The sequence below is a fragment of the Clarias gariepinus genome, chromosome 19 (genome assembly GCF_024256425.1).
Source record: "Clarias gariepinus isolate MV-2021 ecotype Netherlands chromosome 19, CGAR_prim_01v2, whole genome shotgun sequence".
Taxonomy (NCBI): Eukaryota; Metazoa; Chordata; class Actinopteri; order Siluriformes; family Clariidae; genus Clarias; species Clarias gariepinus.
In genome coordinates, this window is record NC_071118.1 from 14,449,628 (window position 1) to 14,465,811 (window position 16,184).

General features: G+C 37.8%; 1 protein-coding gene across 1 annotated transcript; it reads left to right on the forward strand.

Annotated features, from left to right (window-relative positions):
* Positions 1 to 10,042: 10,042 nt before the first annotated feature.
* ccdc80l2 (coiled-coil domain containing 80 like 2) lies at positions 10,043 to 16,184 on the forward strand. Its single transcript, XM_053478733.1, has 7 exons — positions 10,043 to 11,279; positions 12,321 to 12,477; positions 14,094 to 14,227; positions 14,302 to 14,459; positions 14,622 to 14,725; positions 15,476 to 15,556; positions 15,639 to 16,184. Exons 1-7 carry the CDS (start codon positions 10,119 to 10,121, stop codon positions 15,962 to 15,964), a joined length of 2,121 nt encoding a protein of 706 aa, XP_053334708.1. The 5' UTR covers positions 10,043 to 10,118; the 3' UTR covers positions 15,965 to 16,184.

Sequence of the window (16,184 nt, forward strand, 5' to 3'; positions counted from 1 at the left end):
ACCTTTACATGTATAAAGTTTAAAAAGAGCGCGATTTACTTGTTATTTTTCATTCATTCGTCTTCTTGTCGAAAGTTATGAATTGCGGTTTATTTGTTTGTTCAAAATGAGCTTTGTTTAGACTGAAGACAGAGTTAACGGGTTTTGTCATGTGAGCCGAAGCGATGAGCAGTTGCTTTGTGGTTTATTAGCTAAGTTTGGTTGCAGGGAAGAAAGAAAGAAAGAAAGAAAGAAAGAAAAAGATTCATGTTTTGACACTCAGCCATACTGCGATATAACACCAGACAATCATTGTTTAATTTAAGGCTGATAGAGGGGATAGAATCTTATACTAATTTCAATTCATCCAGTCATTCATTTCCCATACCGCTTAGGAACACCAAAGTGCCAATTCTTTTGCACTTTCTTGGAAATGTTCTCACACTTGAAGGCATGTTGCTTTAAAGTTAAGAGTTGCTTTGGTTTAAGCATCTGATTGCAATCAAGTGGATGTATTTTGTCTTTACACCTTGAATGTTTGTGAACAATAAGCAAGTTTAATTTGCTTATCACCAATCATTATGGACCTTTGGCCTTGAATAGAAATCACAGACCTTGATACGGACCTTTAAATATACTGTAGGGTTTCAGGGCATCTGGAGCCTATCCCAGGAAACTCACAGCACTAGCCTGGGGAAACACACCAAGTATGGGGAGAACATGCAAACTACACACACAGACCAGAGGCAAGTTTCAAATCCATATCCCTGGAGGTGTGAGGTAACCCTGGTTTCAATAAAGTTTTATAAAATAATAATACTCAATCTCACTACTTCTCTAACCCACTCATCCTGTTCAGGGTAGCAGGAGACCTGGAACCTAATTAAGAGGACTCGGGTACTAGACAGGTACACCCTGGATGGAGTGCCAGTCCATTGCAAATATTAGGGGTAAATGTTTAAAAAGAAGAATTTAAAAAAAGCTTTCAATCCAGTTGGTGGCGCAGTGGTTAGCACTGTGCCATCGCACCTCCAGGGTTGTGTGTTCGAGTCCCACTTCAGGTCTCGGTGGTTTTCCTATGGTTTCTGACCATAGTTGAATGACATGCAGATAAGGTTAATTGCCATTTTCAAATTGCCTGTAGTGTGGGGCAATTTGTGTGTGTGTGTGTGTGTGTGTGTGTGTGTGTGTGTGTGTGTGTGTGTGTGTGTGTGTGTGTGCCATGCAATGGACTGGCACACACACAGTCTGTGTGAAGTTTTACATTCTCCAGTTCCCTTCTAAAAACACATTGGTAAGAAAAACTGATGACTCCGAAATGCCCCAAGGTCTAAAACTGTGTGTATGGTGCCTTCAAATTAGCTGACATACTATCTAGGGTGTATTCCATAATTCTCTCTCTGTGTGATTCCAGGCTAGGCTCAGGACCCACTGCAGCCCTATCAACAATAAGCCCCAGGTATAATCCTGAGCTCAGATTACTGTCTGTGAAAAGTTTTTCTATGTCCACCCCCTCACATAAACACCGGGGCCAGTGGAACTCCCTAGGTGTTAATGTGGGTATGCATGTGTGTACATGATGTTCATAACACTTCACACCCAGTTTTTTTAAAGTAGGTTTCTCTACATTCTACAAAGCCACAGACCGCTCACAGAGAGAGAGAGAGAGAGAGAGAGAGAGAGATATGGGGGGCCATGTTTTCTACATTAACCACTTGAAACGCAAGTGTGTAAATTTGTGGGTATGAGATAAGTTTCATCCCCATATTTACCGGATACAATTCATTTAATGTCCATATACCAGATACAATTCATTTTCATGTTTTGGTTAGCTCGTGCATACCTCTACGAGATAGGAAAGCCTGCAATAATGACTCAGTCACTATCATTACACCTAATGGACAGGATGGAGCAATTTTAGACAGACAGCTCGAAGCTATTTTGAGGTGTGTTTTTTTTTCACTCATGAATCATCTATACCACTTTATCCTGTATACAGGGGGCACCAATTCATCGCAGGGCACACATACACACTCACACATTACAGGCAATTTGAAAATGTCAATGAGCCCAATCTGCATGGCTTTGGACTGTGGGAGGAAACCCACCAAGCCCGGGGAGAACATGCAAACTCCATGCACACCTGAGACCTCAGACGGGAATCAAACCCTTGACCCTGGCAGTCAGTGTTAACCACTACACCACTGTGCCAGTCTTTTTTACAGTCATTATACATATATAGGCATTCACTAATTAAGTTTTGTTTCAGTTTGATGGCATTGTCAACCTTTGTTAATTAAGCCACTGTTATTATTGAATTCCTTTTTCAGTATTCTTGTAAGGGAAGAGTGGTGTATTTATGTTTTTGTGAATATTTTTGGTTAGGTTAGTTAGAGGGGATTTTAAATTATTTTCAAATCTCATGAATTTTACTTTTGGGGAATTTTATAATCACGTTGCAGTAAACAAGCAAACGCACCACTGTTATTTTAATTACTCTTATTTTTGTGTAAGTTGCCTGACCTAGAGTATTATAAATGATTAGATATTGATAATGAACTTGATCATAAATCATCTCCTGTGTGTATGTAGCTCATAATAGACATCACACTGCGATGTGTGTGTAGTTTATATCAAGTGCTATCAGTTAAATCTATGTTTAGATGCAGGCCTTCCGCATGGCAGGCAAGACGTTCATCAAACTCTATCTGTTGTATACCCATTATACCAAACTTAGCAGAAAAACTTAACGCTTGCCTCAAAGCATCCAGTTTTTGGAAATATGTTAAGATGAAAACATGAGCATGCACATTCTCTGTGGTACCACCTTGGGTAAACCTGTTTAATTGGGTTGATTGGAATATATAGAATTTACAGAATGTACTGGAATAGTAGGCAGTGGTATCATTAACGTTCATGCCATACAGTGAGGTAATAATGTATCTTCATTTGATTACTCGATTAACCTCTAGCGTGCTATAAACGTATAAAGACAGTTTACTAATACCTTACAGCAGAGTAAGGCACATTTAGCTCTATTCAAGCTAATACTCAAGTCTCAGTTTTACTTAGCCTTATTCTTCTTATTTCTTTAATATTCAAGAGACTTTTTTTGATACACTTAATTCTACCTCATGGTTTCTTTGAAAAGCAGTCCTGCTCACAAATTGGTTTCCAGTTCAGTTTGGCCAGAGTAAAAGCAAGTTTAAAAAAAAAAAAACCACTGAGGTTTTGGACATTTTGTGCCAATGCCAAAGGCGTTGGTCTTTAATTAAAACAACACAAGTTGCTTTTTTACGTTTTCATTTTTATCCTTGGATATGTAATAAAATGGGTCATTGTCCCCCTTTTCTTATAAACAGAAAGACAAAAAATAACAGGATTTTTGCTGTTGGATTACAGTGACAGCATTAAATGCAGGGATGCATATAATTTTTTTACGTTAGTACACGGAGGTGTAACTTACTACTCCGACTGTAAATAGTATTTTATGTCCTCTATGTCCTGTACTGTTCGAAATACACCCAAATAAAATAAACCAAGTATAGACACAATATTTAGAATTTCCTTCTCTATTTTAGTTATTTCTTTTGATTACCCAAAACCACCCAAAAAAAAATGTCCAAAAACTACTCTCCAGGTTGCCTATCTTTACAGTAGATTAAATGTGATGAAATGATCTTTAAAGTGGCCCATGTAGGAGTGCAAATGTAATACAATTACCTCTACGGTGACCCACATAGCAAGCACCATAAAGTAGATGCCCCACATTACAACAAACCTGAAAAAGTAACACCTAAAGTCAACCTATAGTGGAGCAAATATGTAGAGCAAACCCATTTTAAAAAAATGGGATTATATTAATAAAGCTCTTAACTACTTACATACCTAGAAAACAACTAACCAACTGAAAAACTAGATGCCAGGCCAAATAAAAAACACAACCTTCAGCCAATGCTTACCATAATATGACAAATTAAAGGTGCATTACTGACTTTATGCAAGCTAGAACACTCACAAAGTGAGCACAAAGTGTCCCTCTCCTCAGCCAGAAATGGAATAAGTGTGTGAGTGTGTAAGTGGTGAAAAACAGCATGCCCCTGTTTTTGAGTTAGTAGTGCGTGGACATGAATATAAATGCCTTAATCCACTGTTCGGATTTCAGCTGTTTAAAAGTTGTGAAAAATCCTGTTCAGTTGGCTAAAACAAACAGATGGGAATGGACATGTTGTATGACCTTCCGAAGCCTGTAGAGGAAGTCAGGCTGGTGGAGGATATCCCCTTCAGTTTTATGCAAAATTATTCAAAAACATGGGGTATGTATACGTGTGTATATACATTTTTACCTTAAGACAAATAATACAATTTAGGCAGTTGATTCCAAAGTACTGTAATATGTTTATTCTCATTACAGCCAGGGAAAGAATTTCAATAACCAAAGTTTTACATGCAGACAAGTTAATTGCACATAACAATAGAAATATACTTCTTCTATTGGTTAAAAATAGACAAAGAACGTCATGCTTATTGGGAGAATAAAGATATAATATAAGATAGGTTGCAACCCTATTCCAGTCATCACATATAACAACTCCACACCAAAGGTTTTACATCAGTTCCAACAAAATAAAAACTTCTTTTTAGTCCTTAAATCAGGCCTCCAACTCTCTTCTTTGTTTATTCGCCATAAAATCTATTTGACATAAAATGGACAATTCTGAGCCTTAGGTTACCCATATAAATGCATGATTATAGTGTGTTAAGTCCTAACCGACACTCATTGCTCCTGCCCCCTACTTTGTAATTGGATTTACAGACTACTGGAAGACTATATTAACCCTGTCGGTCTACACTGCTGAAGATTTGTTTCTCAGATCTACAGGATATGACCCTTTGCTTGTTACGTACTGCGTTCTTAATTTCCCCATTGAATTTACCCTGTCAGCATGGATAGTCTACGTATGTCCTTTACTTGTTTCTGGTTATGTTGTCTTTTGTCCTCCAAACTTAGATACTTATGTTATATACATGTATATAACATTTAAATAGTAGTTAGTAGAAAGTCACACCATTTGCGTTATAAAACCTTTTTTTCTTGGCTTTAGTTAGCTTCACATGGTTTAATTATGTACATGGAATATGCATTTCCACAACGGATACATGATAAACCTCTCTAAAGAATGGAAAATATTTAAATCTTCCATGAATAAGTTTCAACCTTATGTCTTCTGTTTGTGCAACTAACCTCAGATTTGCTCTACAGATGCTGTGATTATAACAACAAAGAATCCTTTCAGGTTAAAGAAGAATATCGTCCATATTCTGCAACACTCTAACAAATGAAAGCATTTCAGTAGAGGAGATCAGCTATAATTTTTAGTTTACTGTATAGGTATAGTGTGGGAGACACAAAATAATGACCACTAGGAGGCACTAATTCACCAGGAATGTCTAACTGGTTGGCTTAGGTGTTAGCACTGTTGCCTTGCACCTCTAGGGTCCTGGTTCAATTCCTGCCCGGGTTCGATTCCTGCCTCTGTGTGCATGGAGTTTGCATGTTCTCCCCGTGCTTGGTGGGTTTCCCTTCAGGTATTCCGTTTTCCTCCCACAGTCCAAAGACATGCAAATTAGGCTAATTAGCTATCCAAAATTGCCTGTAGTGTGTGAAAGAGTGTGTGATACACCCATCCAAAAGTGGAACCCCACCTAATGCCTTAAGTCTCCTGAGATGGGCTTCATGCCTCCCTAGGACCCTGTATACAGGAGAAAGCGATATAGACGATAATGAGTTTCTAATTAGTGTATTTACATATTGCCCTCCTTAAGCCCAAGTTCCTCCTGCTGCCTCAAGCTAAAAAAAATGTTACTATTAAAAATACAAAAATTTAATCAGTAGGTTAATATTAATCATAAACTTACCTGACACGACGGACAATATGGGAACATCAATTAGCCTAATCTGCATGTGTTTAGACTGTGGGAGGAAACCAAAGAACCCAGAGGAAACCCAACAAGCATGGGAAGAACAATACTGCACATTATTACTTCTCCAGAAAGAGGGGTAAAACTCCAGCCCACGTGTTAAATTAAAAAAATGCACTTCCTGAGGGTAGCTACACTCTATTGCAAGTCATGCCCCATCACTCCCCTCATGTGCACGCATGATGACAGACATGGCCTTTCATGTTTTACTCTCTACTTAAAGTAATAACGAAATGCGATATTGTAAATTAAGCACACCTGATAACCCTGAAGAAAAAGAACACATAGTCCAGCAATATGATTTTGTATTACTAGGAGGTTTATAATATGGGATGTCAGCTAATATCAGAAACATTTACACAGATAACACTCCTTGGTAATTAGCTCTAAGTTGAGTTCAACTATACAACCATGACAATACAGCACTTCTGTGGTTAAAAGCTATGTGGTTTTTTAACCAAACCTAGTCTTCGTAGAAGAGAAACTGTGTGGTTTTTGCTGCAGTCTTTAAATTAGCAAGTTGTTATGCTTGTTACTACAAGTCAATGCACTCAGCTGCTTGTTGCCCTCTTTGTTGTTTGTCTGTGCAACAAAGTGCAGCACAAGCCATGTCCCTGATATATACACAATTACAAATCCTCCCAATGAAACCGAAGTTTTGAACTCAAGTTTAAAGTATTCTCAGTAGGCCGGAGCCAAGATCAGACTGCCTGCTTGACATCTGAAACAATGCCTCCCAGGAACTCCATTAATTGATCTAACATGTGAAAATGGCTTGGAGCAAGGTCAGGTCTGTATAGGAAGTGTGGACTTCTAGTCGAATTACTGTAATGTGCAAGTGATCTTTGTGAATGATTGTGTGTACGGTTCCCACAGACAGATGCATCTCTTCTGCAAGTTAGCAACAAATTATTTATTTTGATGGAAACGAGCCACTTCGGCTGGGATTATCATTCACAGATGTGCGGGTTCTTTAAAAATGTTTTCACCATTCATATGTTTTACTGCGGCTAAAAGTCTCATCACCATCATGTGCTTAAAGTCTCCTGTAAATGTGTCGATTTCCTCTTTCATCCACAAGAAATTTCATCAAGTCCTGGATTGATTTAAAAGCTCCTGGTATTTATATTTTGATCTTCCTCATGTTTAATAAATTGTGTATATATAAAAATTTGTGTTGACATTGTCATTAAAATTGTCATTAAAATTTTATGTTACAACAACAATTCTGATCGATATGAATCTACAAACAAATGTGCCCTGCGTTATTGGTTTTTGTCAGATCAGAGAGAGCATTGCATGTCAACTTTGGCGGCTTTGTGCCGCTCTGTTTAATGGATTCCATTTGTGGAATGTGGACGCAAAGGGGCTGTTAGTCTTTAGTCTTGCAAAGAGACACGCATGTCTAATCGCCTGAGCTTCTCTGTTATAAACTGAGGGACCTCTAAAGACCTACGGTTTAATCTGGAGTTAGTTGGTCACATTATTATTGTGTTGACTACAACCTGGGCAGATCATTATGTGGCAGCTCAGCAATGAATGTTTTGCCTGTTCAAACATGAGGACTGGCAGAAAAAAAACCTTGAGCAAAACTTTTAGCCCTAAACTACTTAGGTTTTTACCACTGCTTGTGAATAGTATGCTTAGATGTTTCTTATCAATCCTCAATATAGACAATCGGCCATTATTAGTCTCAGGCCAACAGGTAATGCAATGCTTGAAAACTCTATCACTTTTTAAAAGGTGTTTAGATATTCCTGTTTTAGCTCCTTGTTCTCTTTCATACTGTAGCATGACCTGCCGTTTAAGCCCATGACCCCTCAAGTGATCCTGTTGGTTATTTTAATAACTTTATACTGGTGCAAATTTTCACTAGGTCCTAGTCACTAGAATTAAATCTTTTTGATGATAGTTTCTGTAATATGTAGCTCATAATAAGCCATTTGGCATCACAGTGGCTTAGTGGTTGCACTGTCATTTTGTAGGTCCTGGGTTCAATTCCCACATCAGGTCTGTGTGCATGGGTTTCCTCCCACAGCTCAAAGACATGCAGATTAGGCTAATTGGCATTTCCAAATTGCACGTAGTGTGTGAATGCTTGTGTGAATGAATGTTGACCGGAGGTCCTGCCGTGGTTGTACAAATGGAAATAAATACAATGACCGCCAGTGGCCTCCATGCTCCCTAGTTGGACTACAGAGGTTTCTGGATGGATGGATGAATGGATGAATGGATGTATGGATGGATATATGTATGTATGGATGGATGGGAACAATCCATTTATTAATTATAATCTCACAAATGGCACTGTAGCACAATGGCACAATTTGTGTAGTATACTGTTGTTGTTACAGCACACTAGCGTCCCTGGTTTGATCCCGAGTTTGGGTTAATGTTTTTGTGGACTTTCTATTTAGGATCACCCAGTTTATTGTGGATTCAATAGTTTAGGAAATAAATAAATAAATTAATTAATTAATTTATAAAACCATGACAGTGAATGTGAATGAGTGCGTGAATGGTGCATCACTCATCACCATTCCTGTCTCCTACATCACTGGATCTTGGATAGAGTCCAGATCCAGCACAACCCTGACCTGAGTAAAGCATTTACTAGAAATGAATGAATGAATAAATGTAATCATAAAGGAACTATTTGTTTTATGCTAAAAAAAACTATCATGGCTATAAAACAAAAAGAAAAGTTGATGCACCAATGAAAAGAAGGAAATGAGGAAATGAAGCAGCAATCCTAAATTGTGCAAGTCTAAAATTTCTCAGTGGCAATAACCTCATTTTCATCAATGCAACATAAATGAAAGGATGTGAAAATGCTGAAGTAGTTATTTTCCCCCTGAAAGATGGCATGAAAGTTTGAAGGTAACAGAGATGAGGAGGAAATAATCTATAACGCCATACCAAAAACATTATATCATACTTCCTTTCTATGGCTATTTCTGTTCTAGATTTATTATTAACATGATCATCATGCCATCACACCATTACCAATAACTGAAAACATAAATTGTTTAATAAAAGCACTCCTGGATGAGTCATTGTTGTGCTTTTAAAGTAATTTTGATAGGCTGAATACAGTACTTCTAGGAAGGTTTGCCACTGTTTCACATTATCGCTGTGGTTCACTGCAGTCCCAAAGCCTTAGAAATTACTTGGTAACCCTATTACTGTAGTTTATTTCTCATTTGTTGTTATATATTTTTAGATTGTGTTGCTTTTTTTAGATTTTTTCAGACAGGTTCTATTTAAATGATTCCTTGATTCAACAGGTTTGGCAGTAATCGGGCTGGGTTGGGTAAGTGAAATTTAACTCAGCCTTCCAAAAATCACAGTTCATTCATGATTTAGCAGAGGGGGGCAATTACTTTTTCACATACTTTTTCATATGAGGGGACAGTTACTTTATCACATTTTTCACATTATGATTTCAATGAATTAAATCAACATTTTCATTTACATAATATAAAAACATTTAATCTTGTGTTTATTCAGGTTAACTTTGTGTAATATTTAAATTTGTTTTATGACCTTAATCATTTAAGTATATACACATAGTCACTTTTTGTTTTGCTTATCCTTTTTTACAGCAGTTTTGGTCTATCTTTCCTGGGATGGGCTTCATGAGAATTAGGTTCATCATGGTGTTTGATGGGTTTTCTAAATGCAAACATCTGATCTTTGCATCTTAAAATTACAACTGACTGGTGCTGTTGTTACATAATTCCATAATTCCATATGTGTTCAGTATTGTTCTGGAATGTAGAAAATAAATAATCAAACAAAAAACATTCAACTAGTGTGCCCAAACTTTTGACTGGTACTGCAGTACAGTATATACTACTACTGTACAGTATATACCATATATCAAACCACCTTGTTTTTGCAGCCATAAAGCATCATGCAGAGTTAATTTCTTCTGTGTACAAAGGCAAGGGGCTCAGGTTTCATTCCCTTCTCAAGCCCTTCTGTTACCCCACATTCTGAGCAGAGTGGAATTTCTGCACATGCCACACCACTTCCAAGGGAAATTTTAAGGGAATCTTAATGTAAAACAGGTGGAGTTTCTCGCCCTGCCTCCTCAGCTCCAGATGCAGAGCAAAGTCATGCTTTGAGTGACAGTGTGATTGCACGTCTGAGGAATGCATCGTGTGTGGATAGTTGTAGTCGGACTTGTCTTGTCTAGTTGCAGCACAGCGCTGTCAGCGAGAACAGGCAAGAACAGACAACGGTCGAAAACAAGAGATGAACCTGTGGGCCCTCGGGAGCATGCTGGAGCAAAGGAAGCTGGAGTACGAGAACCTGGAGGAACTCCAGAGGCCGACTTCTTGGCTGACTTTTCAGGGAAAAAGCGTTTATGGGTGATAACCGCCCCATCATACAACGATAACTACTTACTCATGATGGAGAAACAGATCCAGGAGTCTGAAGGGCTGAACTGTCGATTAGCAGACAGAGATACCCTCATTGTGACCATTATTCAAAATGCAATGATGGAAGGCAAAATCCGACGCACAACCATGGAGGGACAGGCCACAGAGCAAGCTCTGGATTCAGACATGGTAACAAAACTGCTTCATTACCTGGAACTGGAACACCAGAAGTTCTCCATGTTGATTCTAAAGAAGAACCTGAAGGTTGGTGAGAGATTTCCTTACCCAGTGCGTGTGGAGGCTGTTTTGGAGGTTATTGATAACCTCCCTGCACGCAAGCTGGAGATAGTTGCAAGGAAAGGGTTACTTCATAGATGCAGGATTACTAAAAAGAGGTTAGTAGTGAAGCCGAATGGTGGGAAGAAGAGAAGGATCGTCAGCCCTCAAAACCAGGGAAATTTTACATCCATATTTCCTTCACAACAACAAACAAAAGATAAAAAGGCAGCCATCAGAAACAAAGTTCAGGCTATTCTTAACGGACGCTCCAGATTTGTCATCCGTAAAACGTCTGGGAATCGTGGTGGTGGCAAGGTGACCTCAGCTCCCAAAACTGAGGTAAATGAGGAGGGGAATCTCAAGCTTGACAGGCGGACAGAAAGCCCTGGAGGTGCAAGAGAAAACACAGCAGCGAAAGTGGAGAATAAATACGATGATGAGGGGAATAAAAGAGCAAGTTCAGTAACAGAGACTAAAGGAGAGCAAATGGGTGACCCATCCAAATCAAAAGGCAAGGGAAAAAAGGAGAAGGACAAGAAAAAGAAAAAAGGGAAAAGAGGAGGAAAGAAGTCACAACGGGAAGCAGACAATAAAGAGAAAACAGCTCTCAAAGAGTTTATGGAAAAGCTAAAGGGCCAAAGAAGACTCCTTGTAAGTTTATATTGGTGTGTACTTGCTTAAAAAGCATAGTTTTACATTTTATTAGTTTTATGGCTGCATTCTCACTTCACATTTACATGCCTCAATCTGATTTGCTGCTAATTTGTTGTTGTTGTTGTTGTTGTTGTTTTATGATTGAATTATAATTTACTGAAAGAGAAATAAGTTGGAACAGAAGTCTTAGACACTTTTTAATGCATCAATCAGTGCTATCAGTTTATTTATCTGTGAAATAAATTTCTTCTGCAATCAAGCCTACTTGATAAAATGAACGAATCATCACCCAATTTCTTTACACACAAAAATTAAATGTGAATTTGACATGCATATTTTTGACATATGATGTCTTTCACATACTTTCTATGTTCATGCTAGTAGATATCTAATTAAATAATATTTCTTTGTCCCTGCGCTACCTGATATTCACACATACAGTATGCACATGTAGATGCAGATGAAATGGTCAAGAACACAGTTAATAAATCTAATAAATTAGTTTTTGTGCTGTGTAAACTATATTAAAGCAGCTTGAACATATCAGTACTGTGCCAAAGACATGGTACACCTCTCATTTCTTTGTATTTTGCTTCCAAAGAGCCCAAGTTTCTTGAATGTTTAATGTAGTTTTAAAGAATAGTTCTTCAGGCTTCTTGAAGGACTTTTTTAGCTGAGGTTTTTACATCAGTCCCTGTACATCAGCAGTTTTGCAGGAATGTTTTTGTTTATTTTAGCCACACAGTGACCTATGAATTAATTAAGCATAAAATCCATCTGACTGAAGGCATAAACCAGTGAGAAACAGGTGCAGATGATGACAGATAATCAGGCTGAGTGGTTGGAAGAGACAAGAGGGGAAATGAGGTTGCTGCTACATAAACAACCAATTGTCACTTCCCAGTCTGTCAGTATACACGGTCCACATGATTTAATTTATTTTAAAAAAATAATAAAATTTGGCTCAAGGCTTTTGCACAGTCCTGTATATATAATATTGTACCCCATTTATGCTGTTTTGTGCTATTTATGTTGTAGGTAATCTCTTCCGCCAGTGAGCTCTCAAGCCAATATATCCAACAAAGAGATGATAATGAGCTGCACAGCTGTGATTTGGCTTTACGGAAAATTACAGTGCTGTCCATCCTGGGCTCAGAGCAAAGCCCCACACTGAGATTGCAACACTATCAACAAGGTAGCAGTGGTCTAATTTGTTTATGTGGTTTGTAACTGCATGCGCTAAGTCACAAGCTAAATAATGTGGCACGATCACTAGCTATCACTATGGGCTAATGTTAGCACATTCATGGTTTATCACTTAGCTAATGTTCTAAATTGTATTATTATTTTTATATCACAGTGTGAATACTGGATTTTGATCAACAGCAGCTCTGACTGTAGTATACAGGTAGCTGCAAAACACAGGTTTATATTAACATGCTAGTGCATTATTGTTTCTATAGTATTCACTAATTCACACAGAAATAATCTAAGCATGATAATAGTAAGTGGCTTTAAACAAATGTGCTGTCATTTTGCAAAGAATATATATAGAAGGAGTCTTCAGTGCTAGTGCTAGTTAAGATCAATTAACTGTAAAAACTGTTTATAGCTGCTAATGTAAATGATAAACAATCTAAAACTGTAACTTATTTAACATTGAATTGAGTGTGAGACTGCTGTGGTATAAGAGAGAGTAATCTTTTAAGGAAGTTCTGTTATAGGAAATAAAGTTAGCAAGTTAACAATACAGTAAAACCTTGGATAGCGAGTAACTTTGTGTTTTGCAAGATGAGATTTTTTTTTTTTATTGTTACCTGATAAACAAGCAAGGTTTTGCAATATAAATAGTATGCATATGCGTTGTTTGCTGAGCATCACCGGATCACATCTAAGCCAGTTGTTCTTCTCTCTCTCACGTGCTGCAGAATTGTGAGTAATCATCTACCATGCTCCATCTCAGTACATGTGCGTCACTCATGTGGTCAACATCCATGAATGTGTGTACTCTTTACTATAGCATTGTGATCCTGTGTGTAACAACAGCCCCTGTAAAAAAAAAACTGTCTGTAGCAGTGCGGGAGGTAATTCTGTTAATTGACAATGCAACGTCACATGTCCGTGAAATCCTCAAAAGGAGACAAAAGTGTCATTAAAGTAGGTTCCTTGTTAAAGTCAAACAAAAAGAAGATTCCAGTGACCAGACAGAGAGTGATTCCATTAGTGTGTGTGCGTGAATGTGTGTGAAAGTTGTTAAACACAACAACCCCAACCCCCCTTCCTCCTCTTCTGCTCTTCCAGGTTAATATTAGCCTGCTAGTGTTACGCATTATTACATGTTTCTATAGTAATTACTAATTCACAGAAAAATAATCTAAGCATGATAATTATTCATTTTTTCTTTTAATCATTTTTGGGGGTGTGGAACGAATCATTTCCATTATTTCTTTAGGGGAAATCAAAACCCGCTTTGATTCACGATTGCTTTGGATTACAAGCACATTTCCGGACCGAGTTTTGCTTCTAATCCAACGTTTAACTGTAAATTCATCAATTGCAGTGTTTAACACTGGGTTACAGTAATATGCCATAATTCTGATGTTCGTAACTGCATATAGTTTGGACAGAACAAAATCTTGTTGTATTGGTTCTTGTTTTTCCTTTTGCCTAATTTTCTATTTTTACCCAGTGTTACCGGAATGATTATTTTTAAAGTAGGAAACCTAAATAATAAAAATGTTAACATTTTATGACTGAATCTCATTTAAACACATTTTCAAACCTTTTCAAGCATGTCACTTTTATAAACAGATGGAGATTCTCGACTTGGCTCACTGCCAGACAACATCAGAAATCCTGAACTGATCAGGCAAATCCGCAAAGAATATGGACTTGAATCCAAAGAGTTTTCTATGGCTGTGACAGACTATGACCTGAGACCTAATGTAAGGGTAATTTCTATTATTCCTCATCAGGACTTGTGTTTCCAGAGATACGTGATGTGCTTTTGTAATTTCAGCTTGGGAAGGTGTTTAATTCACCAACAGCCCCATCAACTATTATAAATTACATCGACACCTTTCAGTCACGGTGGCTGGAAAAAGCAGAGGAGAAGAACACTCCCTCCGCCTGTTCTCCATCTGAGAACAATAAACAGGCCGAGAACTCCCTGCTCAGGTGAACAAACCGAAGCATTTGTTCAATTTGTTCAAAGCATTGTGGTTTAATATTGTATGTACTGCGTATATTACAACATAAAAAAAGTGTATGACAGGTGTAACCTTCACAACTGATGGTTCACATCATATTGTTTTTTTTTTAATCTCACATGTGTTTCAGATTTATGTCCAAAAGACGACTTTTGATCATCTCTGCCCCCAGTGAAGATGACTATTCCTTTCACCAGCAAATTCAAGCCCTTAATGGACAGGAGTGTCAGATGGGTAGAAATTGGTTTTAAAATTACAGTTACTTATTTTAATCTAAATTTCAGTATCTATTTAATAGCTATAAGACACATCATCAGACTAAGGCCTGGTAAATACCTGGTAAACACTGGACTACATTTCGTGAGATCCCAGGTTCAAACCCCACAACCACCAAGTTGCCACTATTGGGCCCTTGAGCAGGGCCCTTAACCCTCAACTGCTCAGACGTATAATGAGATAAACATGTAAGTCGCTCTGGATAAGGGCGTCTGCCAAATGCCTAAATCTAAATGTAAAACATAAAACCAAAAAAACTTAATTTTTTGATGTGGCTTCCAAAAGCAATAATGATTACATGACCATCAGAATGGAAGGTATTGTGATGATTCAATTATCACATAATATCAGCTGGTCCTTGATTTCCATTCCCTGTGATTCCCATCCATAGTAGGTACTCCAATTAAGTTTAAATATCTCAAGGTATTATCTGTGTATGTGCCTTTGCACTGGATTGGTGTCACATGCAGCATGAATCCCTGACTTACATACAATGTTACTAAAATACTGTGGTTTCAATGAGGCTATTTAACATAGCAGTAATTAGGATTTAAAAGACAGATATTGTTTTAAGAATGATAAATTGGTATGGGGGCACTTCCTGAGGTCTACATCCAACAGAGCTTTACACAATGTCTGTGAGCATTTTTTAGAAGTATGGAAACTATGGAAAAGGAACCAACCCATTTTGAATTTTTTATTTTCCAGGTATCCGTCACTTTGCGTTGCTGCAACTTGTAGGAAAAGGAACTGAGGCTTTAGGGTCTGTTGAGCTGTTTTCGCTAAATGGTAGGTTTACATTTTTATTAGTACGAAAACTAAATTAATAATTGGGTAAAAAAAAATTAATAGCCTCTCTCCTATCCTGTAGGCAAAAGTCAGACTGAAAAAGATAAGCTGTCTCCAGACATGGTGAGAAATCTGAGAGACCAGTTGAAGATCACCACTGACTACTTCAGCATGCTGGTAGTGGGGAAGGATGGTGAGGTCAAGGCCTGGTTTCCAACATCAGTGTGGACTTTGTCTAATATCTATGACTTGGTGGATTCCATGGAGTTACGTCAACAAGAACAGAAGCTTCAGCAGACTCTTGGTATTTACTGTCCCGAAGACAGTGTTGGTCCTGTGGCCGGTGCTTACCATGGATATACAAGAGAGGCCGATGACAGTTATCTGTACCATCGATCAGAGGACTGACAGTACAAGCAAGTTCAAAAACATATGAATCAGTCATTTGCTGCATCATAAAAAAATGCTAGGTAGCAAATGAAATATTGGAAAAGTCACAACGTTAAAAGTTATTGCCTGCTTCCTAATTATTATAGGCTGAATTCTACAATTGTTGTACATGAAAATCATGTCAAGTAAAACTGTTATATGCTGCTAGCACAATATATACTGTATGTGAACCAACCAA